Here is a 27,833-nt window from a genome sequence, read left to right on the forward strand (position 1 = left end):
CAACATGCAGAGAACTAGGGGAAATGCAACGGAGCTGAACCCTAAAATAATCCAGAGGTTGGAACTGTCCGACAAGGACTTAAAAGCAGCCACTGAGCGCGGCATGGTGGTGCACACCTGTAATCCCAGTACTTTTGGGAGGCTGAGACGGGAGGATAGCAGGTTCAGCAACCTAGCGAGGCCCTCAGCAACTTAGCAAAACCTTGTTTAAATAAATACATAAACATACAAATACATAAATAAAATAGAGCTGGGGGTGTGTAGCTTGGAGGTAGCTACTAGAACTATGCCCAGTGAGATAAGGAAAATATGCTTGTAATGAATGAAACGACAGGAACTCTGCAGAAAAGTAGAAAATACTTAAAATATAAGATTTTTAACTGAATACAAGTGCCAATATCTGAAAGTAAATGGTTCAGTGGGTGTATTTATTAGCAGAATAGAAGCAACAGAACAAAGGATGAATAAACTTGAAGACAGACCACTAGATAGCCCATTCCGAAGACAAGAGGGAAAAGATCGGAAAAAATCAATAATGTAGAAAAGATAGGAAAAGATAGGTGCACCATACGTGCTCGACAGAGACTGACCATATTAATATTATACAGTATTTACAAACCAATAAAAAAGACATAAGAGAAAAACACGCCAGTAAAGGCAATGAGCAGGCAGTTCTCATTGATCAGTGGGCACGAAGGCAGCTTCCTCCTCACTACTATTAAATGAAAAATAAAATGACAAAGGGAAACATCCCAGTGACACACCGCTTACATCCATCAGGCTTCAAACATGAAAGCAGAGGGTGACAGGCACGCGGGCTCAGTGGGGCGGGCAAGTGCCGTCATGCACCCCGGTGGGAGTCTGAACTGGCGTGACCTTTGTGGAGAGCAATTTGGTGACCTTTGAAAATCCATGCACTCACGGAACCTGTACTTCCACCTCTAGGAATTTCTTCTATGGAAAAGCTCACATGAGTGCGCATAGGCAGGCACGTGTGAAGGTCTTCATGGAAGCGTGTGTAAGAGGGAAACTGTTGGAGGAGACACTTGTCAATAAGGGACTGGCCGGATATATAGCCACTCAGTAGAATAGCACACAGCTCTCAAAAAGAACGGCAAAGTCAACCTGAGACACGCACAGAAGAGATCATCTAAAACACATCAGGAAGCAAGAAAATCAATTTTCAACAAAGTGTGTAGAGCCGGGCGCGGTGGCGCATGCTTGTAATCCCTGCACTTGGGAGGCTGAGACAGGAGGATCGCACAGGTTCAAAGCCAGCCTCTGCTACTTAGTGAGGCTCTCAGCAACTTAGTGAGACCCTGTTTCCAAATAAAAAAAAATATATAAAATAGGTCTGGGAGTATGATCTGGAGGTAGAAAGCCTTGGGTTCCACCCCCAGTACCACACACACACACACAAAAAGCATGTAGATATATGTATATAGATGTATGATGAACCCTTTTAAATTTAAATAAATTATACATAAAAAATTGGAGAAAGTTAGTCCTTAATAATTCTGTTGTTTTAGCCATGATTAACAGTTTGGTGTACAATTATGTATTTGATGCGTATGAAATACGTTTTGCATTATTTCTGTAATGTTTTCATTTTTATAATTAGAATTACTCATTACTTCTGTAATTAGAAAATAAGTGAATATTTAAACAATTATGTGTAGCATACAAATTGTTAGATAGCATGGTAAATATTAACATGGAGAGTTAAATGTTCTAACTGCTTTGCTTATATCAACTTCTTTCTTTCTCTCTTCCTTTCTTTCTCTCTCTCTCTCTTTCTTTATTTCTCTCTTTCTTTCCTTCTTTCTTTCTTCCTATAGCCTTATGCATACTAAGTATGCATGCTTCCACTGAGCTATCCTCTCAGCCCCATATTAACTCATTTAATCCTTATAATACCCTATAAGATAGAAAAAATTATTATCCCCACTGACAGCTCTGTCCAGTATGGCTCATAGAGATGAGTGATACCCAAGGTCTCATACTGAGGAAATTTGAAGAAAGAGAAAAAAGGGAAGTAAATATCATGGTAACGACAGGGGAAGAAATAATAGTGCAAACATATAATGGATCGTGTTGCATTCAAAATAATCTTATCTTTGGGGATTATTTAATAATATGGGGAAATACTTACAATATTTAACTAAAAACAAATAGTTAAAACTGTGAAGTAGCTGGTTTCCAGCTATGAGAAAGGGCAGGATGTATCTATCGTACGTTTGCCTTGCCCTCAAACCTCGCAAAACGTATAATCCCAATTCAAAGAACAACTAATAGGGAGAAGATTGAATAGAAAATGATCAATTGTTAACATATGCGAGTAATAGGGTCATCCTGATTTTTTACATTTTGAAATTTCCTATAATTGTGAAGAAAAAGTCAACATAAAGATGATCTCCAAGAAGACCCACAACGCGTCTCTTTGGATGGGTCTTTTCAACGGTTTGGAGCTCACCAAGGAGGGGGCGAGGCAGATGAGGAGATGCCTTGGGGGCGGGGGAGGCCGTGAGGACCCCTCACTCACTCATTTTGTCCTTGGCAGAGAACCCTAGAAGAGTGGGTTGGTTTAAGAAAAAAGGTAAGCTATGTTTTAATACGCATTTGCAAAGTGGAAATTATTTAAAACAGGGCAGATAACAAATACATCCCGGTCCCTCCTTCCCTCGGGCAGAAGCTGACACAGATCAGGAATGCATCTCACAGGTGTCCATGGGCGCCATCCTGGAAGTTCCAGTTCGAGCTTGCGTTTGTGGTAACACTCTCTCCCTACCAACTTAGACTCCTGCCCCATCTTGAGGCTTTTTGGACAGGAGCTCAGGAAAAGCTCAGGCTGTTGGAGTTAGAGTCCCCCGGGGCATTTACTGAGAGCTGTAGGTTCCTGCTCCTCCCATCTGCCTCCTACCCAAGTTAATTCTGGTGTAACCTTGGACGTTTATAAACCACTGCTCCAGAGATAGCCGCGGAGCCATGTTTACTTTTGAAACCATGGAGTTAGGGGCTTTACCTAAACAGTTGTCCCAAGCCCTAAGCCCTTCTGCAGGTAAGCTCCAGCCTGTAGATACTGCCTCTGCCAAGAATTCTTGCCTGACACACCCAGAGACCGCCAACTAGACCTCTGAGTCTTGAACATAATTCAACGATTTTACTTTTTCTGCTCCATAATGGCCATTAAAAAAAAAAAAAAAAGTGCAGTGTTAAACTGCTCTAGTGCAGCTCCTGCTAGAGGGAAAGCTCCTGTAGGTGCCCAGTGTCTGGGACAGGGATGCCCTCCGTGCACCACGCTTGCCGAGATTAAGGGTTCTGGGGATGAGGCCGCCCCTCACGGTCTTGTATCTCTCTCTCTGCACTCCGAGGGGCTAAGTGTTGGTGTTCAGAGGCAGAGCGAGTGTGGGGTGGTTGCATGAGGAGCCAGGGGCCCTGCTGAGGTGTGGGTGTTCTTCTTTGGAAGCACTGCCCAAATCCACCTGCCAGGCAGGGTGGGGAACCCCTGCCTGCCTCCTACCTCGGAGCGCTACGCAGTCTACAAGTACAGTCAGGTTTGTGACGGCAGAAGTCGGGAGGCAGAGTCAGATAATTTAAGGGAACAAGCCAGAAACATCAAGATACACTTGGCCAAAGTGTTCCAATTCGTTTGGTTGCTGCTTAGTGACGGAGCAGACTCCAGAAGCCTCCTTCACAGTGGCCCGGGATTAAGGCAGCATCCCGAACTTAGCTCCCCATGGAAGGAAGTGGAGACTCCAGAGGCTTATGCTTCTTAAGCCACAACAGCGGCATGAGCAGAATGGCTTAGAACACAGAATGCAACCTGCGAATGTGATTAAGGAAAGACCTGGAAGAGATGGCGGAGGAGTCCCGGTCTCGCCTTTCAGTTCACAGTGGGAACATCGAGAAGTGGCAAGGTTAAGGAACTTACGTACTGACATACACTTCGAGGGGCCGTGTGCGTAACTGCTTACCCTTAGATGAGCGAGTCCTCCCTGGAGGCCCTCAGGATTGGCCCCAGAGCCCCCCGAGGATGCCAGAATCTGTAACCTCAAATTCCTCGTATCAAATGGCTTTTGCGTACAGCCTGCGCACATCCTTCCTAGACTTGAAGTCTTCTCTAGAAGACTTAAAATACCTAATCCCTAATACAATACCTAATACAATAGTGATTATACTAGGTTGTTTACGGAATATTGACAAGGAGCAAAGTCTGTCCAAATCCAGGCATCATTATTACAAGGACATCACCTGTCCTTATAATAATCACTCAGTAATTTCACTCCAGGCAGACAAAGACTCTTGCTTCAGCTCTCTCCCTGGGTGGATTTAATGTAGGGAGGGCAGCATGGTGCAGGTGCAACCACTGTAAGCCTATCTACATTTTTATCTTTTTTCTTTTGGTACAGGGGATTGAATCCTGGGCACTCTACCACAGGGCTACATCCCCAGCCCTGTTTGTTTGTTTGTTTTTATATTTATTTATTTATTTATTTATTTATTTATTTATGTGGTACTAGGGATGGAACCCAGGGGCCTTCTATCTCCAGGCTACACTCCCAGGCCTATTTTATATCTTATTTGGAAACAGGGTCTCTTAAGCCAGCAAGGCTGGCTTCGAACCTGTGCGATCCTCCTGTCTCCACCTTCCAAGCGCGGGGATTACAAGCATGCACCACCACGCCCAGCTGTTTGTTTTTATTTTGAGACGGGGTCTCACTAAGTTGCCCGGGCTCACCTTGCCCTTGTAACCCTCTGCCTCAGCCTCCTGATTGCTGGGATTACAAGTGTGCACCATCACCTGCCTTTCAACTAGGTGCTTTAATTGGAAGTTGGTTGCTTTGTGCTGACTTTATGTCTCCCTGGGCCTTTGTTTTCTCATCTGTACAATGAGCAGGGCCCTCTTAAAGGTTCATTCCAGTCTTAGTAGCCTTTGTCCTGTTTAAGGACACCTGCATTGGAACCCTAGCTTGGTTACTAATTCCCAATGCGATTTGGGGTCCATAATTTTTTTCAAAGAGCCCCTGAGACACATTTAGTCTAAAAAAAAAAGTGGCATTTGCTGCTTGAGCACCCAGCTTCTTACCCCAACAGGCTGGGCAGCATCTGTCCTAACCAGAACTCCAGATTGTCCGGCCAATCTCTTTTGAAAAATCTCAAGATGACGGCTGCTGGATTTCTCAAACATCAGTCAGGAATAGTTACACTACTCTGTATTCTCTGATACTTCCTAGTGTCCAGATCCTCCTGAATTCAGATTTCCTCGGCACCACCTTCTGGATATAGGCCACTGGGTAAATTATTCAGTCCCTCTGTGCCTTGGTTCCCTCAAGGACCAGCTGGCGACAGTGATACTAGTGCTTGCCTCATCATCTGTGAAGAACCAGTGTCAGCACTTGCAACAGTACCTGGCGCACGGCGATGGCTCAGCAAATTATTATTAGTTGCTGCTAATAATTATCACGCAGCATTTTCTGATGCCTGACCTCACTGGCCCTCGCCCTTGGTCACTGGATAAAGTTCTACAGCCGTCAACACTTGGGACACGCGGCGACCTAGACCGAAGCTTTTCTATCCAAATACAGGCTGTCCTTATGATAAGTGTTTAGTAATCTCACTCCAGGCAGACGACGACTCCTGCTTCAGCTCTCTCCCCTGGGTAGATTTAATGCAGGGAGGGTAGCATGGCTCCTTTGGGAAGGGGTAACTCATTGAAAAAGCGGGGTGGGCTGGAGTTGCTCTCATAGAAAAAGAGGAATAATTTAAGCCTGGCCTGGTGGCGCACGCTTGTAATCCAGCACTTGGGAGGCAGAGACAGGAGGATCGTACAGGTTCGAAGCCAGCCTCAGCTACTTAGCGAGGCTCTCAGCAACTTAGTGAGACCCTGTTTCCAAATGAAGTATAAAATAGGTCTGGGGGTGTAACCTGGGGATAGAAAAGGCCCTGGGTTCCACCCCCAGTACCACACACACACACACACACAAAAGAGGGAAATTCAAGTGGGGAAGAAACGTAAATGACTGCTGAGTCCTAGGCCAATTCTTCTGCTTCACTGGTGGAGAAACTTGAGACCAGAAGGATGAGGTTTGCTGGACAAGTCCCACAGAGAGTTGGTAGTAGGCCTGGAAGTAGGGCTCAGGACTCCCTGTCTTCAAACCAAGCAGGGCTGCTTCCCCACCCAAGCCCTTGGGGAATGGGGCGGGGACGGTCGATCAGCTCCATTGCTTTCTAAGGAGGGATCAGAAAAGGGAGTAGGAGAGTGAGGCGTGGCTGGACCCTTGGCGGAGGAGAAGACAAGCTCGCTTGCGGGAAGGCAGGAGACAATTAGAGCTTTTAGACCTGGCACCCTCCCACAAGGCCAGCAGAAATGACAGCGGAGCCACCCAGGTCTGTCCTACCGGCCCCTGCGTGTCCCAAGGGTGATTATATTTGTAATGAACTATTAATCTGATGTGGGGTAACTAAGAGACCTGGGTCCTAAGTCCAAAGTCAATGTAAAAGCCCCACCTTCCTGTTTCATGGAAGCCTGCTTTGAGGATTTCCTTCCCGGGTTCCCACAGTGCTCACGGACTGAGTCACACGCCTGGCACATCACACTCCGTCCCGCGGTGCCAGCTCCTCTAGGACGGACGGCCTCCCACCCCGTTGCTTAACAGCGCCATGCGTGCTCTTAATGGAGGGCCCGAGCCTCAGGCCTCCTGGCCTCCCCACAGTTTCTGGTGTGCTGAGTCAACACAGAAGGGTTACACCACAGGGGACCCTGCCCCGAAGATCAGGCATCTGGTTCAACCAATCATCTCTGTTAGTAGAAGAAACTGAGGCCAAGGGTACGTCACTTCAATGATCAGAACCCGCTGCAATAGGATTTCAGACCCCAAAACAAGGGAGAAAGCCAGGGAGAAGATAAGACACTCGTTTATGCGAGGCTGGGGAACAAAAACCTTGCCACAGCAGCCATGCTGTTAGAAAAAAAGCAGTTATGTGCAGACCTAGAAAGAACATCTCAAAGTAAGCTTTTCCCCCACCGCAGGAAACCTCGGACTCCACCTGAGCACAGAGGAGTTACCGAGCCTCACTGTCCTGCACTGCGAGGGGCCCAACACTAGTGCAGTTGTTGGTCAAGACTGTTGTTTGGGTCGACAGGTTTTTCTGTAAACTTCTATTTATACATTAGTCACACTAAGTCTGTGGGCTTGCTTCCTCTGGGAATCACATGTAAAAGAATAGTCTAGATCGACTGTTTCAAAGTTAAATATCTAGAAATAAGATTGCATCTGCTACAAGGTTATCTAGGCACATAAATACTTGTGAGCAATTGTGTGTGTGTGTGTGTGTGTGTGTGTGTGTGTATTCTTTGAAACAGATTAAAATAATATATTATTAACAAATGTATGCGATTCCTTACAAAAAGAGACACAGAGATATCTGTCTATACCCATACAAAGACATATTCAGTTACTATCTGGTAATAACTTGGCATAGAGTGCAGTTTTAAATAGTTGTAACAGTATATATTTTGGGTTTATATATTGCTCTATGTAGTTATAGATATATGTCTATAAACTTTTTATAACCTACTTCTAGTTGGCATCTATTGTAAAATAACATATATGCGAGCCAGATGTAGTGAAACATGCCTATAATCCTAGCACTTGGAAAGCTGAAACAAGAGGATATAAGTTTCAGGCTAGCCTTGGCGACTTAGAGAAACCCTGCTTTAAAATAAAAAATCAAAAAGGCTTGGGGTGTAGTTCAGTGGTAGAGTGCCCTTGGGTTCAGTCCCCAGTAACACACACACACACACACACACACACACACACACACACATTTGTTGTGTGTATATATATATATATATATATATATATATATATACAAACACACAATAAATTGTATATATGTATAGAGAGATATGTATATACATGGCATATTTATAGTTAGAAGTACATATGCCCAATACATATAAATTTCTTATTTTCATCCGAACTCCAGACAAAACTTAGGGCTTCTCATTCTGTCTACCAAGATTGACAGTGAGTGTATACATTTATGTTGGGAGAAAACATGTCACTTTTCTTCCTCTAGAAAACCCCTGGTCGGGCGTGGTGGCGCACGCTTGTAATCCCCGTGCTTGGGAGGTGGAGACAGGAGGATCGCGCAGGTTTGAAGCCAGACGCGCTGGCGTAAGAGACCCTGTTTCCAAATAAAATATAAAATAGGTCTGGGAGTGTAGCCCCGAGGTAGAAGGGCTTCCAGGAACCCCAGTACCACCACCAAAAAAAAAAAGAAAAAGAAAGAAAAAAAAAAAAAGAAAGCCCTCCATTCATTTGGGTTGCCTGGAATGAGGTCAGCTTGTATCTCTTCCTGGAAAGTCCATAGCTCCACCTTTCATGGTCTACGGTGCCCTCAGCGTAAGGGGTCTGCCCCTCAGGGTGGTTTCTTGGTGCACATGACCCTGTCTTTCACGGGCTTCGTCCGCGGAGCGTGGAGAAGAGGCCTTTGGGGTGTGCCAGGTGTATGAACCCCCTCGGCAGCGATTTCATCCCAAAGCCCTTCCCCCCACCCTAGCATGGAGCTGCGTCCCAGGGCGAGGTGCTTAGACTTGGTGCGCACAGTGCGGGGTACTCACCACACGCTGTCACTGCCCTTCTCCAGGGGGTTCCCCATAGGGTCGTAGTACACGTCCACGCTGAGGTTGCGGTCTGTGTCGTGAGCCGAGTTGAAGTTGGTGATCACTCGGGAGGGGACTCCCAGGGAGCGCAGCACTGCAGTGGAGGTCCGTGTGAGGCTGGTGCCATGGTGGGGGGCACCCTGGCACCGCCCGCCCCGGGCCTGGCGGGGGCACCGGCACCCAGGTACCTGTGTTGAGGGTCCCAGCAAAGACCCAGCACTGGCCGTATCGGACTGGCCTGTAGCCCGACTTCTTCCACTCCTTGAGGATTTCCACACTGCCGTTCCAGTTCCTGGGGTCCCGGCCCCCCGTGTAGCTGCCGCTCCAGTTCCCGGCCAGCACGCCGTTGTCATCGTTACCATTGACCTGGCAGAAAAACCCCAAATGAGCCGGGCCCAGGACATCCTAGTGAGAGGGAGCAGGTGGGCAGGCCAGGGAGGAAGCGGGGACCCCGCCTGGGCTTTGCTGGGTCTCTGGCTGCGTGGGTGAGGACCGCAGCAGTCATCCTGGAGGGGCTGAGAACGCCGGAGCTTGGAGGTGCTTTGCACGACGGGCCGTGTTTGATGGCCCTTGGTGCAGGCGGCTGCTCTAGCTGCGTGGAAAACAGACTCCACAGTCCACTGGTGACAGGGCAGGGTCAGAAATGCCACCTGCAGAGGACTGCCTCCTTGAGAAGACCACTTGTGAGACCACCTGTGGAGGGTCAGAGGTGGCCTGAGGCCATCCTGGGTGGGCAATTGTGGACACTGGGGATGGGAACACGGGAATTTTTTTTTTTTTTTTTTTTACGGTACTGGGGATGGAACTCAATGGGCTTCTATCTCCGAGCGACACCTCCAGCCTTGTTTTTTATCCTTTATTTTGAAACAGGGTCTCACCGAGTTGCAAAGGGTCTCACTAAGTAGCTGAGGCTGTCCTCAAACTGAGATCCTCCCATCTCAGCCTCCTGAATGCTGGGATTACAAGCATGTGCCACCATGCTTGGCTGGAACATGGGAACTTATACTTTCTAACTTTTGTGTAGGTCTGAACGTTTCCATAATAGAAAGTTAAGAGACAGGAGGACTGGGAATGTAGCTCAGTGGTAGAGTGCTTAAGGCCCTGTGGTCCCCAGGAACACACACACACACACACACACACACACACACACACACACACTTAAAAGAGAGGGTAACCCAGGTTCTAAGCTCTGCCTTGCCACTTGTCAGCTTGGTAAGGTGATCATGGGCAAGTGTGCATGCCTTTCTGGGCCCTAAGTCTTCACCGTTTACCCCAGCCATCCAGTGAGCCGCTGGACACCAGGCCATGCGCTCTATCTCCTCTCTTTGGAGTGTCCAGATGGCAAGGCCTGTGAGAATGGGCAGCCTGAAGACAGATCCTGGCCCAGGCCAGGCCCGGCCCAGCTCTCCTGGGCCCTCAGTGAGCTGCGCGTCCCCCTGCAGGAGGGCCGTAAGAGCACGACCGCGCGGGACGGGGCTCCTCCGAGCTGGGAGCTGTGCGTGCAAACCTCTCTGTCTCCTGAGTCACAGGTGCGCCTGCCACCCGTGTAGCAGTTGGCAAGGGCATCTCTGGCTGAAAGCTGAGCATTTTCAAAGCCCTGTGCAGGCCATAATTAGCTCGGGCCCAGCCCATCGGGAGGTCTGCAGAGAGCATGGGGAGGGGCAGCCAGGGAAATTGGCTCCACGGTAAAGTGGTTTGGCCCCAGGCTGAGGCTGAGTCAGCAGCTACTGAGCTGAGCGTGCTGGCGGGCCTCACCCACTCCCTCCCAGCTAGGCGACCCTGAACTCCAGGGATCCCTGCCTCAGTTTAACACCCCCTCTTGTAGGCCTCTGGGTTCTTGGGGCTCACCCAGCCCCTTCTGTCTGTTCCCTTTCCTGGCAGCCCTAGCCTCCTGGCCACAAGTCTCCATGTTTTCCAGGCCTAACTGCTCCTTCCCTGCGGGCGGCGCCTGAGAGCCAGCCCTCCACAAGCCCTGTCTGCCTAACCCACGTCTTCCTCGTGCGGCTGAAAGGGGGTTCCGAGTCCCAGCCAACGAGCTAGCTTGTTAGACTGGAAATAATCCAGCTCTCGAGAGTAAAAGGCCGAGACAGGCCTACCCCAGGGGCCCCAAGGCGAAGAAGGTGAAGATACTCCTGGGTGATTATTTGGTTTGAGGAAGTGAAGATGAAAGAACTTGCCTTAGCGTTTAGGCTTTGAAGTTGTAACTTTTGAGCAGGTAGGTCCTCTGGCCACTTTTACACTGACTCCAGGTTCCTCCAGGGTTTGGCGTGTGTGTGTGTGTGTGTGTGTGTGTGTGTGTGTGTGTGTGTGTCCCCGAGTTCTGCGCAGGACAGATGTCTCATGTGGAAGTCCCAGTGAATAGAAAGCAGTGCTGGGCCTTGGAAGGGAGCCCAGGCCTTGGTCGGCCTGACTCATGGGCCGCGTACCAGGAGCGAGTCATGTTAGCTCTTTGGGCTTCTTTCCCCATCTAGATAATGAATGGGTGGCCCGCTGCCCTGCCGTTCTGACATTCCAGCGCGCCGTGCTGCACGCCTGATGATTGTGAAGGAGGGTAAGGCTCTAGCTCGCTAGCAGGACGAGCCTCCCTTCCAGGAGGCCCCAGGGCAGAGCACGGCCCTAGCTTGCGTCCTCTTCCCTCTTGTCCTAGCCCTGAAAGGCTCACGAAGGGCAAGTTCCCCTCAAAACAGAGACCTCCCAAACAGAGACCTCCCAGACTCCCTCAAGCCAAAGACTGGCGTCAAGAAAGCTAAAACGTTCTCTAGCTAAGTGAGGTCTAACGAAATCTCCACGTGTCTATCTCTTGGCTTTTCATTTTTTTAAATAAATTGCTTCTGTAGGACCAGTAGAGAAACAATTGAGGTGCTTCTCCCCAGTTTAACAAACTGCATAGAATCCATTTTTCCTTTTTACATCTTTTTGGCCTCTTTTGTAGGTGGGCAGGGACCCGGGCAGGCTCCGTGGCTTGGCTGCTGGGAACAGCTTCCCATCTGAGCAAGGCCTCGCCGCACAGCGGGAGGGGCTTTGGAGTAGACCAGACCTGGGCCAAGTTCTGCCTCTGCCTGCCGCTTACCGGGTGGCTCAGGCCAGCCCTTGACCCGGAGGATCCCCGTGTTCAAGGCCAGCCCCTGACCTGGAGGATTCTCAATGCTGCCCATTGGCAAATGGGACAGTCATGGCCGCTGACTGTCTGATCTCGCAGGAGACGCCCTGCAGAGGTGGACGTGGCCACCCCAACGCGACACACGGTAGCGGCCAGTTCTTAGCCGTTTCTGGGACTCACCATTGCACTTAGCACCCGGCAAACGTATTTAGGGTCGTTTCTGCGGGCCACGTCAGTCACAGCGTCACGGCGGAAGTTCAGACTCTTATCCAGGATGGAGAGACCAATGTTCAGAATGTCTTCTTCAAACTGTTCGGAATGGGACCATATATTAGGGCGGACGAAATGACAAGTGGTGTCGGCTAATTACGGGGATGGAGCCACAACGCCGAAGCCACGGGACCTACCCAGTCCCATTGCTCTGTGGCTTTCCAAACCAAAGCCGCTGAGGAGACGGCCGCGGTGCCCAGACCCTGTCCTCAGATTCAGCCAGAGCGCCTGCTGCACACGGGACCCGGGGAGGGCGCAGGAGGGCGCCTGGTGCGGTCCACTCCCCGCTGATTCGGACTGGGGAGCGGTGATTGTGCCTGTCTAGCCTCAGTTTCTGTCTGTGAGACAAGGGATCGGGCCAAGCTCTTCCGTTTCCTTCTAGCTAGGACTGTGATTTGGAGCACATTATTTACAGCCCTGGGAAACCAGTTATAAAGGTAAAATATGTCACTGAAAGACACGTCTGAAGCCACTCCCACGAAAGAAGACTTCGGCTAAGTAACCGCGCCGCCCGCTGCCCTTGGGTTTGGCATTTGCAGGTCCTCTGGCCTGCGATGCTCTTCTCCAAGACATCCATCGAGTCCCTTTGCCCCTTCCAGGATGCTGATGAAAAACTCCTTCCTAAGGCCTTCTTAACCACACCTCCCCAAATGGCCTCCCTTCCACCCCCAGCTGCAACTCTAGGCCCTGACCCTCCCTTTTCTTTCTTTCTTTCTTTCTTTCTTTCTTTCTTTCTTTCTTTCTTTCTTTCTTCTTTCTTTCTTTCTTTCTTTCTTTCTTTCTTTCTTTCTTTCTTTTCTTTCCTCCCTTCTAATGAAATGTGACACAGAAACAGACCCAACAGAGGCAAGACTTGCTCTGGTGGGCTGCGGAACGGGGGGTGGGGTCCGGGGCAGGGCAAAGCATGTGCTGCCCAGCCCTCTGGGCACCCAGGCCCCTGGCTGTTCTGCATTCTAATGCCTAAGAGGTGGGCATAGTGGCATAAGCCTGTTATTTCAGCATTTGAGAGGCCGAGACAGGAGGCCAGGCTGAGTTCGAGGCCAGGCTCAGAAACTTAGAAAAACCCTGTTTCTAAATAAATGAAGGGCTGGGGGTGTAGCTCAGAGGTAGAATGCCATTGGGCTTGTTCTCCAGTACCAGAGAGAGAGAGAGAGAGAGAGAGAGAGAGAGAGAGAGAGAGAGAGAGAGAGATATGGAAGGATATTCCTGGAAGTTTCCTAAACTGAGCAAAAAAGACTTGGGAACTCTCAGGGCTCATATGTGAGTCAAGGTAACACAGGACAAAGGAAATCCAGTTTGAAAGGCCAAGGCATATGACAGGATGTTTCGTCACATTTGTTCATGGAATGGATAGTAAAGTCATGTCACTGTCCTGCCTCTCCTGGGCCTTACACTTATCTGTGGATCGTGATACCAGTAATCAGTCATGCTTCAGGACATTGATTGTGTGTGATTGTCGTGCCCACTAGATTGTGAGCCTGCCAAGAAGACTTTTTGTATTTTTGGGTGCCGGGGATTGAGCCCAAGGCATTCTACCTCCCAGCTACACCTCTAGCCCTTTTTATTTTTTATTTTTTTTTTTTTTTTGAAACAGGGTCTCACTAGGTTTCTGAGAGTCTCACTACTTGCTGAGGCTGTCCTTGAACCTGCGATCCTCCTGTCTCAGCCTCCTAAGTACTGAGATTATAGGTGTGTGCCACCACGCCCGGCTCGCAGGAGATCTTTTTCATCTCCTGTGTCCTTTGTGTGCTGCTCGGGGTCTGGGATATAGTAGGCGCCCAATAAATGTCTTAATGAATGAAAAGGCAGGCGAAGGGACAGATGTGGCCTGCTCTGTGGGACAAGCCACTGACCCCGTGTAAGACGGACACACCCTCAGCCTTCGTCTGAGCCCCTTTACCTGTCCAAAATTCCAGCCAACCATGCCGATTCGATTCGTGCTCCCCACGTAGATGATGCCGGAGTCTTCCTCCACGTACTCTTGCCTCTCGGCTTGGTTACTCATAAAGACATCATCACCTGTTTGACACAAAAACTAGATGCCAGGGACCAGAACAATCCCACAGAGGAGGAACGAGGCCAGCCCTCCTCGCCCGGCCTCCACCAAGGAGTGAGGTCTTGGGCTAGCTTCCAGCTCTCTTTGTTGGCTGGAAAGAGAAGCGGGGCCAGCCTGAGGCTCTGAAGATGAGACCCCGGGGATGAGACACTCCTTCTGTCCGGCAGGAAGCTACCGCCATACTGCAGAGTTGTACCACAGTCAGGGTCCCTTGTGAGCAACCACCCCCCGGCAGTGCGTAAGCGCCCATGTGATGTCCAGAGGAAACTATGGGCTGTCCAGGTCATGGGGAAGAACTTGGGGGTCAGAGAGCTAGAGTGACTGGCCCGTCACAGAGCCTCTCAACTCCAGCTTCTAGGCTCAGTTCTCAGCCCCCTAACCTGAGTCTGCAAAGAGCACCCGTCCCCTCCCTGTTCCCTGCTTACACCCGGGCTGGGGGTGCGGGCGGTCAGAGGCCTACCTTGCAGCCAGGGGTTAAACAGCAGTATGAACGCCCCAAGTTGCAGGGTGGAGGCGCTCCCCCGGGAGGAGATCTGAATGTTGAACGTGTACCATCCTATGGGGGCACTGATGGGACTGGACAGGGCGACGGTCAGAACGTTGTTGTTGTTGGCCACGGGCACTGCCCTCCAGCCGCTCCTTCCTTCCTCATTGGAGAGCGCAAACGTGGCCCTGGTCCTGGCTGACTCCGAGGGGGAAGGTCCTGTGAAATAAGGCGGACAGGGGTGAAGACAAGCAGGAGCCGGCTAGACCGCGGGAGATCAGGTCCCCATACAACTGCAAAGCACTCTGGGGGATTCACGCCCAGCCTGGCACTGGCAGTAACGGGAGAGACCATGCAGGAGCTCCTCGTATCTGAAGCTCGCCCTTGGGCTCAGAGGTGGGTAGTCACACTGCATGGGTTGGCGGAGCCATGCTAGAGCCCAAAGCCCAGCGATCCCGGCGTGGTCACCATCTTTCCCGGGTGCCCAGCCGCGAGGGCTTCTCAGGTGTATGTGTGTGTGTGTGCGGGGGGAGAGTAAGCAGGTACCTGTGGAGACGATGAAGTCCAGACGGTCTTCCGAGCTGAGACTCCGGTTACAGTAGAGTAAAATCTCCCAGGGCTGGCCTCTCCGCAGGATGAGGTCCCGGCTGGAGAACTTGTCTGTGTGGTGCATGCGCCGGTTGGCGGCCACCTGCAGGTTGACATTCTGGATCCCCAAAGCTAAAGACAGACAGGAGGACCTGAAGACCCCGGAGGTGGGCAGGTGAGGAAAGCGGGGGAGGGAGTAAAGGGGGGAGGGTAGCGTGGAGGCTGCAGGACAGAGCCCAACTTAGGAAGGAATCACATTAAAAGACCAGGAGTTTGATCTGTCTGGCGAACGTCTCCTGATCTGTTTCCATCCAGCCTTCCCAGACCCAGACAACCCAACTCAGGTGGCCAAGATCACAGAAACGCCCGGCCCTTTCAGACGGCTGAGCCTCTCCGCACGCGGCCCCCATCGCTGAGAGCATCTTTTGACCCAGGAAGACCCGTGTCCCCACAGCACTGTTGTCTGCTTTTAGCACCTTCTTGGCTTTGTGGACGGGGCTCCAACAGAGCTGGGGAGGGGCACGCTTCTCTCCAATTCACGGCCTGGCTTGCTTTCTCGGCCACCAAGACCAAGGTTCTTTGATCACTACAATATCCAGCAAATGTTGGCCTCTATAATTTGTACCTTTTCCATACTTGCAATGGTGCTGGTGTTGGCCTGGGCCCGGGGGTTGGGGAGGCCGGCCACGACTGAGCAGCAAGCAGCAATTCTAGGCCCAGACATCGGGGAATCACTGGCCCAGAGGGAACCTGGACATGCTCGCTTGTAAGAGCTGTACAGACGAGCAGGTCAAAGGCCAGCGGTATCCCTGGATAAGACCTGGAGGACACATGTCTCCAAATTCCTCCTCTACTTTTCTTTATATAATCGCAGAGGTGACTGAGGTAAGCTGCATAGGGCTTATGAGGGACACCATGATGTAAGAGGAATTTGCCCCATAGAAACCGGTCGAAGCTGGGTGTGGTAGTGCACACCTGTCCTCTCTGGACTTGGAAAGCTGAGACAGGAAGAAGGATTGCTGCTTGGAGGCCACGCGTAGCCCTCAGCAACTTAGTAAAACCCGGTTTCAAATAGAAACTATAACCCCGGCATGGTGGTACATGCTTGTAATCCCAGGATTTAGTAGGCTGAAAGAGAAGGGTCCAGATTCACAGACAGCCTCAGCTACTTAGCGAGGCCCTTTGCAGCTCAGTGAGGCCCTGTTTCAAAATAAAGAATAAAAAAACAGGGATGGGGGTTTAGCTCAGAGGTAGAATGCCCCTGGGTTCCTTCCCCAGTACCCCCCCTCACACACATTAAATTAAAAAGGTGGGCAGCTTGAAGGTAGAATGTCCCTGGGGTCAATTCCCAGTATCAATCAATCAATCAGTCAGTCAATCAATCAATCAATCACTCAATCAATCCGTTGAGAAACCTTTGTTCCTTTTTGAGTTATGATTGGCGTATTACATCACCTGTTCCTCAGCAAACCAAACTGGTCTCTGTTTTCCTGACGAGGCCACAACTCTAACCGGGCCCGTGGCAGCACAGCCCAGAGTCAGAATTCCTTTTTATTTGTCTGTCTCTCATCAGAACATGCCTTCCCAATCTTTAAATTCTGATGCCGAGTGCATTGCTTGACGGTGTTAGGATAACTTGACACACAAATGAAAACATAAGAGAACAAATCAACAGAAAATATTTCCGTCCACCCAAGTACAACTCAGTTTAGTCCATGAAGAAAGGTGAATCTGGGACATTCATTTGATAAACATATATAAAGCACCAATTATTTGTAGGACTCTGTGAGACACAAGGTTGGAAAGAAGAAAGATATGTGGAATGTAGTTTTAGCTTTCAAGGGCTTTTGCAGCAGGTAAGACACAGGTAGGGCAGAGTGGAGGGTAGGGTGGGGTGAATCCAGCCCCTGCCCAAGGAAGGTGCATGAGAGACCAGGTAGGAGAAAATCATTCAGCAGCTGAATCAGAAACAGCTTCATCAAGCCGGGCGAGGTGGCACAAGTGTAAGCCCAGTATTCGGGAGGTTGAGACTGGAGGATCACGGTTCACAGCCAGCCTCAGATACTTAGTGAGGCCCTCCACAACTTAGTGAGACCGTGTTTCAAAATAAAGAGTAAAAAATCGGGCTGGGGGTATAAATAAAACATTGGGCTGGGTGTAAATAAAAAATCAGGCTGGGGTGTAAATAAAAAATCAAGCTGGAGCATATCTTGGAGGTAGAATGCCCCTGGGTTCAATCCCCAGCACCACAAAAAAAAAAAAAAAGAAAAAATTTTTTTTTATAAAAAATGTTGGGCTTTAATAGAAAACATATAAGTGGCCAACAAGTTTTTGAAAAATGACAACATCACTAATCATCTGGGAATGCAAGTCAAAACCGCAATGACAAGTCACCTGGTTCCAGGAAGACATAAGAAGCAGGGGAGGTGGCACACAGGTAAGCTCAGCACTTGGGAGGCTGAGGCAGGGGCTCACAGTTTCCAAGCCAGCCTGGCCAATTTAGTGAGACCCTATTTCAAGGCACAAAATAAAAAGGGCTGGTGATTAGCTCAGTGGTGGGGAGCCCCAGGTTTAATCCCCAGTACAAAAAAAAAAAAAAAGGCCATGGGCGGGGGGCCTCAGGGCGCAGGAGCGTGACGTCAGGGAGACAGGCAGGACCAGCAGGACCGGGGCGTGGGGACACTGGCGCGGGCTGGGTAGGAGCTTTCTCTTTCTCCCTGGGGCGGTGGCCGGACTAACCTGGAGAGAAGGGCTCCAGAGGCGGCCTTGCTGCCGGCTCCAGAACTAAAGACCCATCCGTTCCCTGGGCCATTTATTCATTCATTCAAGAAATATTGGTTGAAAGGACAAACTGATACATTTGTGCATAAATTCAGGGCAATGAAGACATTCACCCAATCGTCAAGCAGCCACGGAATGCAGCGAAGAGGAAAGGAAGGACAGGAGCGGGGAGAAGTGGAGAGCTGAGACCGTGAGGCTCGCCGCGCTCTGTGTGGCACAGGGCCAGCCAGGCCGCTGGGTGTCAGGCCTCTCTAGGACACTGGTGCCCACTTTCTAAACCTAACAACCGCTGGAAATCTCAGAACTTTGTAGAACTTCACTTTCTGTCTTACTGTAGGCAAAAGAAGGGCTGTATGGAGCACGTGGTCTCAGACCACGTGAGCCTCCGTGGAGATTCTTCAACCTGCCCAACCATGGGGTCCATGGCCTTCTGCAGGTGCAGTTCCAGCTCTGACTGCGAGCTCTCTGGGGACAGAAAGGATATCCCGGGTGGCCAAGCACAGGGGAAGGAGGGAGGTGGGGGCTCTGCACCTGCCCCTCCAGCGGCCCGCGCCCTTCTCTGCTCAGCCAAAGGCTGGAACTCTTCCTGGGGCTGTGTTAGTAGCAGAGGTCGCCTATTTATCCCAGAGACCAGTAGCTTGTCCTGGGGAGAATGCCCAAGCCAAGGCTGAGCCCCAGGGCACCTGGACTGCAGAAAACACCATCCCTCCCACCAGGGAGACGAGGTGCACTTTGCGTGACCCCCTCAGTCAGAACCAGGGTGTCTGTGGTGTCGATGATCAGAGCCTGGGCATTTCCATGCCAGTCACCATCCCAAGTCTTAACACGCATTCGCCCATTAACCCTGTGAGTCGGGCATTTATGGTCTCTTGTTTTACAGATGGGGAAGGCTCAGTGAAGAGAAGCCTTGGTCATGGTCCCTGTGCTCCTGACCGCAGGACAGTGGGCCGTGCGCAGGAGAGGCTGGCTCCAAAGCCATGCCCGCCATTGCTGCCTTCCCCACAGCAGGCGTGAGCCCCGGCAGTGAGGAGCCTGCTCTCGTGAGGGTCCTGTGGCTATGCTGGTCTCTGCTGTGCTGCAGGAGGAGGGCTTCCAGTTGTTACCTGCCTACAGTGTATCAGTTGTTACTCACAGTCCACAGAACACTTGTATCGTTAAAGAAATCTTACAACTGGAACCCAAAACTCAAAGAATCAAAATACCTTATCGAAGGTCCAGCACCCAGGAGTTGGCAGAGCCAGGATTCTAAGCCCACATATGACGCCATAAGAAATAAATATTTGGGCCAGGTATGGTGGTGTACACTGGCAATCTTAGCACTTGGGAGACTGAGACAGGAGGATCACAGGCTTGAGACCAGTCTCAGCCACTTAGCAAGACTCTCTTTCAAAATAAAAAATGAAAAGGGCTGGGGGTATAGTTCAGAGGTAGAATGTCTCTGGGTTCAGTTCTCAGCACATTAAAGAAGGAAGGAAGGAAGGAAGGAAGGAAGGAAGGAAGGAAGGAGAGAGGGAGAGAGGGATTTTTGGCCTCTGCTTTTTCCTGGCTCGCAGCTCCTGTCTCTTGGGATCTTGGGAATGAGGAGCATCCTTTCACTCCTAACAGGTGCCTGGTGGCCAGGGCCTTCTGCATGGCCTTGGGCTGGGGGCTGGTTGCCAGGGAACCAATCATGAGATGAGAGAGCTGGACCCTTCAGCCCCATCCCCCGACTTCCAGGGAGGGGAGAGGTCTGGTGACTGACTTAATGACCAATGACCAATGGTTTAGTCAATCGTGCCTGCGTCATGAAGGTTTCATAAAACCCCCAGAAGCTGGGGTTTGAAGGGCTCCCACAGTGGTGAACACACGAAGTGTTGGGCAGGTGGCTTGTGGGAAGAGGCCATACCCATGCTGGGCACTGTGTGTCTCTTCCATCTGGCTGTTCCAAAGTTTCATCCTTTTATAATAAGCTGGTAACCTAGTGAGTAAACCATGTGCCTGAGTTGTGAGCTGTTCTAGCGAATCTTGGAACCTGAGGAGAGGGTGGTGGGAATCCTTTACAGCCGGTCAGCCGGAAGCACTGGCGACCACCTGGGCTTTTGATTGACATGCGATGTAGGTCCGTCTTGCGGGATGAGCCCTGAACTTATGGGGTCTGTGCTAACTCCAGACACGTAGCGTCAGAACTGCGTCAAATCTCGGGACACCCAGTTAGTGTCCACTGAGAAATAGAGAACCGCTTGGTGTGGAAAAACCCCCACATGCTTGGTGGCTAGAGGTGCCGAGAGTAGATTAGCAGGTCTTACAGACCCTGCCATGTCCCCATCGCTCCTGGGATGAGGTCTTACGCAGGACTTTGTGTCCAGCGCTACCCTAGGTGTGGAGGAGCCTCGGGATGCTCCCCCAACCCCTGGCATCGGTACCCTGACAACTAGGGGGCAGTGGACACCTGGAGGGATTGACATGTGTCCCCTAAGGGCAGCTTTCTAGGGCTAGGGGGATGAACACAGGGAGAGGCTTCCGAGGTGTCCCTGATTGCAGGGAGGGTGTGTGCCCATGAAGCCTCTGTGTGCTTTCTGAACCTCCCCTCCCAGCTCCTCCCTCAGTCCTTACCCACCTGAGCCCCAGCAGCGGCTCTACCACCCTCAAAATCAGGACCTGCTGTACTGAAAGTGGATGACCTTGATCCCCCACCCCACGCCCTGGACAGGACACTTGGCTTAATCTGTCCGAAGCGTGTGAAGAGGGAGAAGGCGCCCAGCATCCTTGGCGCTCCCCAGGCTACAGTTCATGAGGGTTTTGATCTGCAGGGCTGACCTAGGAGCTACTGCTTAACTTAGCGCCAGACCTGGGATTGCCTTTTTTTTCCCCCCTTTCTGAGGCTATCAGTGCCACCAGCCGTCCTAATGTGGCAGAGATCGCTAAATTCTATCCCAGTACTCATTTCACTCTTCTTCCCTGGTAAGAAAACCCCCCACATGAACAGACACTGTATTTCCCAGGCTCCTCTGCGGCCCCGTGAATAAGGTCTGGCCAACGACTTGTAGGTAGCAGTTCCACATTAATGTACAGAGTCTAGGGAATTTTTTTTTTTTTTTGAGTACTGAGGATTAAATCCAGGGGCATTCTACCTCTGAGCTACAGCCCCAGCCCTATTTTTTATTCTTTATTTTGAAACAGGGTCTCACTGTGTTGCAGAGGGCCTCACTAAGTAGCTGAGGCTGGCTCCGAACCTGCGATCTTTCTGTTTCAGCCTCCCGAATGCTGGGATTACAAGCGTGCGCCATCCTGCCCGGCTGAATCTTTTCTTTTTGCTCTTTAAAAATTGCGATAAAATGCTCATAAGGTAAACATCACCATCTGAATCATTTTAAAGTATCGTTCAGGGCACTGGCAGCATTATGCAGCCATTGCCACCGTGCGATTCCAGAAGAACCCCATCCATTAGCGGCCACCCTTCCGGCCCTTCTGTATCCCGGCCTGACAGCTGCTAGTCCGCCCTCTTCCTCTGTGGACCAGCCTGTCCCGGACGCTCCGTCTAAACGGACTCACAGCGCATGTGGTCTTTGCATCTGCCGCCCGTTACTTGGCGCGATTTCAAGGCTTGTTCCTGCGGGAGGGGTCTCACTAGCCCATCCTCTTCCTGTGGCGGAATGACATTCCACTATATGCACACCGTGTTCGGCTGTCTGTTCTTCAGCGGAGGGCCTGGGTTGCGCTCCTCTTTGGCTGTGCCATGAGCGTTCCCTTGTAAGCATCGATTTGAATCTCTGGCTTGAATTCTTCTGAGGAAGGCTCTTTTTAAGAGCTGTTGGCAAATGTCTTGTTCCTGCTTTCCCCCTGCTGTCTAGAGAGTGGGTGTGAGGTGGCCATCTCCCGCCACGGGGGGCCTTACCCTAAGAGGTGGCAGAGTGGGGGGCTGACAGAGGGCCCCTGAGGAACGCACGGTCTCCTTAGCTGCCCAGAATGGTCTATATCTAGACGTCATTGTAAGGAAGAAATGCACTGCTGTCTTGAACAAGACCTTGCTAAGAGATTGCTATTTGGGGGTTCACAATCATTCAGAGCCAAACCTAATCCCATGCACGTGTGTGTGTGTGTGTGTGTGTGTGTGTGTGTGTGTGTGTATGTGTGTGTGTGTGTTACTGGGGTTGGAACCCAGGGGCATTCTACCTGTGAGCTATACCCCAAGCCCTATTTTTCATTCTTTATTTTGAAACAGGGTCTCACTGAGTTGCGGAGGGCCTCACTAAGTAGCTGAGGCTGGCCGCAAACCGTGATCCTCCTGTCTCAGCCTCCCAAGTGCTGGGGTTACAAGTGTGCGCCCCCACGCTCGGCTCCATGCACCTATTAAGGGATATCCCCGTGCTGCTATTTGGTGGGTCACCTTTAGCAGGGTGACATGACCCCGGATTGTGGAGGTTGGTATCACCTGGCCAGCAGCACCCAGGGGAGAGGGCTTAGCTGCTGGGCGTGTGGCTGAGGTCTCACCCCTGCTCCTGGGGGAACCATGGTGTCACGGAGGAGCTGGCAGGCAGGGCCAAATATGGGATGATAATACTCCAGTGGTGGGACTCCCCCCCTTGCCCAGACCCTACTCTAGACACAGATATATTTTTATCTTACAGACATATAAAGTTAATCATAGCTGATACGAATGGTACAAGTCATCTAGCCAAGTGGCTTTTGAGATTGTTGTTGTACTGGGGATGGAACCCAGGGGCATTCTACCTCGGAGCTACACCCTAGCCTTATTTTTTTTATTCTTTGTTTTGAAACAGGGTCTCACTGAGTTGCAAAGGGCCTCACACGAACTGTGATCCTCCCGTCTCAGCCTCCCAAAAGCAGAGATTACAAGCTTGTGCCAGCATGCCTGGCTTGAGGTTCTTTTTTTTAAGAGACAACATTAAGAAATATATTTTACACAGTGTTCACTACATTAATCTATAACTGATAAAGTTTCATGGAATGCTTACCATACATGATGGACTCAGATATTTTCTCTTTTACTTCATATTCTAAAAACATTGCTGGTCACAATCCACTAAACGAACTTCACAGCCTGCCACTGGGTTTCCACAGGCAGCTTGAAGCTAGTGATACCATTCAATAGCCCCATATTACAGGTCGGAAAACTGAGGCCCCAAAGCAGAGGCATCTGCTAAGATCACAGAGGAGCTTAGGAACAGTGCTTGGCCCCGCAGAAGACCCTGTTTAGCTCCAAGTCCCAGAAGGGCTGGGCCACACCCAAGGCCACGCCCCCCCCCCCCCCCCCGCCCCCGGGCACATCTGCAGCTCCTAGCCAGCCCCACCTCTGATCTGAGGATGCTCACGTGTGCTGCTCAGCTCCAGCCTCCCTCCCCTTTCTCTCTTTACCCCCCTCCTGGCCCCTGTCGCAGGTTCAAACACTGTCAAACCCTAAGCAGCCCAATGGCACAGGCCTTGCACCCAGGTGGCAGGAACCCCGGGGCTCTGCTGGGGGCAGAGGGAGGGGCTGCCGAGGCTCCGTGAATGAAGAGGAATGAGCCCTGGACTGAGTCCTGGACCGGCAGGAGCCCTGGCACAAGGACCTCACTCTCTGAACTGCAATTGTCTCATATGTTGAAAGTGTTGATGAGACTTGAAGATTTTCCCTCTTTTAGGACCCAAGATACACCTACCCCTAAACTGGGACCCCCAGGAGTCGAAGGGAACAAACGCCTTGGGGCTGCATAAACAGGGACAAAAATAGCCCAAGAAGAGAGGAGGGCTGAACTTTCTCTGGGCAGCCCCTGGGGTCCTCTTCCATGCCAGACACTACGCCGAGCACTTTACCTGCCTTAATAGTCACAAGAAGAGAGATTTTTTTTTTTAGATGAGCCATTTGGAAGCGAGTTCGGTGAAACCATTTGCCCAATATCACAAGCTCAGAAAGAGCCTGGACCCGAGTCCAGACTGGGAGCCATTTTTGCCTAAGTGGGACTCAGAGCTGCCAACCTGCAGCCACAAGGTGATTGCGGTGGCGATGTGTATACAGTTCCTGAAACTGTCAGAGAGAAGCCACCATCCACAGCCAGCCCCCTGCCTAGACGCCATGCTGCCAGGGCGAGAGGGGAGAGCACAACTCCTCACCCCTCCTCTCCTTCCCATGTCTCAACCCTAGCCGCCCAGAAGAATTACCTGGAGTATTGTATAGGTCTGAGCCCCATCCCAACCAATTAAATTAGAACCTCTGGTTTAGGAGCAGCACCGGTACTTTTTATTTTTTATTTTTTGGTGGTATTGGGGCTGGATCCCAGAGGCTTTCTACCTCCAGCTGTACTCCCAGACCTATTTTATATTTTATTTGGAAACAGGGTCTCACTAAGTTGCTGAGAGCCTCACTAAGTTGCTGAGAGCCTCACTAAGTAGCTGAGGCTGGCTTCGAACCCATGCTATCCTCCTGTCTCAGCCTCCCAAGCGCGGGGATTACAAGCATGCGCCACCATGCCTGGCCGCACTGGTACTTTTTAAAAGCTCTTTTGGTGATTCTAAATATGCATCCAGGACTGAGCATCCGTACCTTGGGCCTCTGTGTCATTTCTAGGTTGAAGCTCTGTCATATGATCAGCTCGCCTGAGCTGCAGCTCGGGAGGGAGCGGGGAAGGACTCACTGGCCTCTTCTCATGGGGAAAATAAGGCTAAGTCTCTCAGCCCGCGCCAAAGGCTGTAGGCCTTGTTCCCTCCACTCCCAAGCAATAGGATGAAAATTTCCCAACTTCAGCACACACCCAGCCCTGGGGAGGATGAAGATTGCCCTTTGGGCGCAGCTCGGGTCTGCAGGGTGGAGGCAGCCCAGGAAACCTTCCGAGGGTCACAGGAAGCACACGGGGACCCAGGACTGGGGACCCAGTGGGTATGAAGGGGGCTGATGGGGGGGGGATGGGTGCTAGGGAGGCCCCTGATGGCGAGGTCCCCTTACACATCCCCCTTGATTAGAAAGTGACTTCATCTCATTAGACCCCAAGGCAGACCCTTGAAAGAAGCTCCCAGGTCATAATGAGCTGTGCTGAGCGGGAGTGCCAGGGCGGGTCCCACAGTGACCCCATTTTAGAGGTGAGGGGACCATCTGGCTCTGTCCAGACCACTTCTCTAGTAAAGCCCAGGGCAGAGAGTCCAGCAGAGAGCGCCTCTGGACTCACCCTTGGCCTCTGGTCCTCCCCCACGCACAATCTTACAGCAGTGAAAGCTATGTACAGTATAGGACAGGCAGACGGGCAGGCCTCTTGTGGGTGGAGCCAGACCCCGATGAACAGGGCTGCTGTCCAGGGAGCAGAGGCAGCTGGCCCTCTCTGCCTGCCCTGGGCCCGGAGGGGTGGTCTGCTTTCAGAGAGCACAGGTATTGCCGTGGTCCAGGTATCTGAATTAAGACCGAGGAGGGCCCAGGAAGGCCCTGGAGTTACAGAGGAGGAGGCAGGAACCCGGGAGGAACGTCTGACTGCTTCCACGGGAGGAGAGTCACTGTGGCCCAGCTCCGAGGGAAATGTTTGATGGCAGCCCCACAGCCCCAGCACGTGACGACCTCTGGAGGTGGGGAGACGAGGCCCAGAGAGGGGGCGGCCCCGAGCCACGGCCAGTGCCAAGCCCGCCAAGGTGGCTGGTAAGGCAGTGCCTGGCCCCAAACGGGGCAGAGCCGTTAGTCTCCCAAACAGAGGTCAGGTCTTTGACAGGCAGGGGCCTGGGGATTGGGTTTGTATCCTGAGGGGTCTGCCTCCAGGAGGCTTTGGCCATGGGGACAGTACTGCCCCCCACTGGGCCCACCACCAGCATGCACGACGCACACTCCTGACCACGGCAGGACGCTGGACCTCTCTGTGCGGGACACTGTCCAGCCAGCCTCCACCACCGCCATCTCATCCACAGGTCAAGCCACCTCTCACCCACGGGCAGAGGAACTGGGCCCCTCTGATTCCAACCTAGAGTCTCAAGGCAGGAGCTGGACACAGAGTCCCCTGGCACCGGCACACGAGCCCTCCTGATAGTCCCTGGGTCACACCTGCCCGAGAGCTCTCCAGACCCATCCAGCTCCCCCACCCCACCAAGTGGGTCTGCCCCACCCAAGTCCCAGCCAAGACCAAAGCCCTCTTCCTTTTGGTCCCCACGGCCCTTGGTTCACCCTGTCAGGCCTCATGACAGTCCGCTTCGTGTTTACCAGCAAAGTGGTATCACGGAGAGGGACAGACGGCTCGGCTCGTGCCCCCGCGCCATGCAGAGCCCACCCCTGAGGAACCCCGAAAGCAGACGCACGCCTCGGCTGAGTGACCAGAGCCGCCCTGGGAACCGCGCCCCTCCTACGGACAGATGGAAGGAGGGATGCCTTCAGCTGCTTCCCTCCCTCTTGTTTTGATTTTCTCCCAGCCAGTTATTGTCCTCGTCCAGAGTGGCCTTAGGACATCTCTGGTCCATTTAGATGGGCTCTGAGTGCTCGGTGGCCATGAGTCACGGGGTCACGGCCGTGTCGGGCAGCCGACTCACAGTGACAGCTCCCGCGTGTGGCTCTACTGTGTACCCCACACACACCTGGGGTCTGGGAGCGTGCGGGGCCATTTCTGTTCCCTGTCCCCAGTTTCATTTCAGGGATAGTCGGTTCTGGAAGGGGCTATTTCAAGCCCTTCATCTTCAAAGCAGAAGCTCGGGGGTAGCAGGGAACACAAGCCCAAATCAGAAGCCACCTTGAGGATGGCTGTCCTGTGCCGGCTGTGAGTTCGGCTCTGGCCACAGTACCCGGTGGCTGCGACTGTGTTGGGCTCTGCTACCACCTTACTGTGTGATCTTGGTAAGGTGCTACCCATCCTGGGGCCTCAGTCTCCTCCTGGGGGTGGAGGTGGCTTTCAGGACAGCTACCATCCCCTCCTGATAAAACCTGCAGGAGCGGAGCACCCTGGGTGGCTGTGCTGTGCATTCACAGCGGGAAATGGGAGATAACTTTTTTTTTTTTTTTTTTTTTTTTTTTGCAGCCAAGCCATCCCGGTCTGGGTGGTTTTAAAAAGCATTCATCTTTTGCACCTGGCCAGTGGTTTCCTTGGCAAACCTTTCCTATGGTCCTAACCGCCATTCACAGTATTTTACGGGTTTGACTCAGACCTTGTTTGGGTTTGGCGTCGCTGCTGTCAACGTCCAGGGCTGAACATCATACCAGGCGGTAATTAGCTGGCTGCTTGGCAGGGGTACTGATTAAGAAAGGGCCGCATCCTCAGCAGTAACTGGTGAGCACGGAGCTCAGGAACCTGTGCTTCCTGTTCTCCTTCGCTTCCCTTGCCCGGGCAGGGGCAGCGAGTGCTCGTGGCACACCTGCACCTGGGCTCCAGAGCGCCAGATCCCTCGCGAGGAGCCTCTGTGGCTTCGGGGAGACGGTTTCCTTTCCAGTGCATTCCAGCAACGGCAAGAGGTTCCTACAACTTGATTTGCGCTCTCGTTCTCTCTCACCCCTTACTGCGCTGAGATGGGCTTTTCTTTGACTCTGCTCCTGACAGCTGGTAAAACTACATCGGGAACATGGGAAGCGGGCGCGCTGGGGCTTGGCTTTACCATGGCAACACGTGTAAAAGAAGAACCAGGGAGGCAAAGCGGGTTCTCCATCTAGAGGGGACGTGAGCTCCAGCGGCATTGAACACCCTACCCATCACTCAGAATTACATCCCAATTAGGTTCCGCCCTTCCATGTGCAAGGGCAGCGTCTGAGTGGACCCGAGACCAGCAAGATCCGACCTTCAGAGCCCGAGGCAGGCAGCCAGGGCTGGGCAGCCAGGGCTCCTCGGGGTCGCTGAGGAGGCGGTTGGCGGGTACTCACCACTCATGCTCAGCCTCTCCCGGGGCTCGGCTGGGAATGACGGACGGACTGTGTGGGGAGACCGCCGGGCCTGCCTTACCATTTATAGAAGCCTCTCCT

General features: G+C 51.9%; 1 protein-coding gene across 1 annotated transcript in view; it reads right to left on the reverse strand.

Annotated features, from left to right (window-relative positions):
- Nucleotides 1-18,778, reverse strand: part of TGM3 (transglutaminase 3) — a gene marked incomplete at both ends in the record, with an annotated part of 32,376 nt that extends 13,598 nt beyond the window's left edge. The window contains 9 exons of the mRNA XM_080716431.1: nt 8,627-8,762; nt 8,857-9,034; nt 11,949-12,077; nt 13,939-14,057; nt 14,555-14,797; nt 15,125-15,298; nt 15,803-15,876; nt 18,280-18,412; nt 18,679-18,778. Coding sequence (XP_080572557.1) covers nt 8,627-8,762; nt 8,857-9,034; nt 11,949-12,077; nt 13,939-14,057; nt 14,555-14,797; nt 15,125-15,298; nt 15,803-15,876; nt 18,280-18,412; nt 18,679-18,778 — 1,286 coding nt within the window. The remainder of the gene's footprint in view (nt 1-8,626; nt 8,763-8,856; nt 9,035-11,948; nt 12,078-13,938; nt 14,058-14,554; nt 14,798-15,124; nt 15,299-15,802; nt 15,877-18,279; nt 18,413-18,678) is intronic.
- Between the last annotated feature and the right edge of the window lie 9,055 nt (nt 18,779-27,833).

The sequence above is a fragment of the Muscardinus avellanarius genome, assembly GCF_963383645.1.
Source record: "Muscardinus avellanarius genome assembly, chromosome: 19".
NCBI classification, from domain to species: Eukaryota; Metazoa; Chordata; class Mammalia; order Rodentia; family Gliridae; genus Muscardinus; species Muscardinus avellanarius.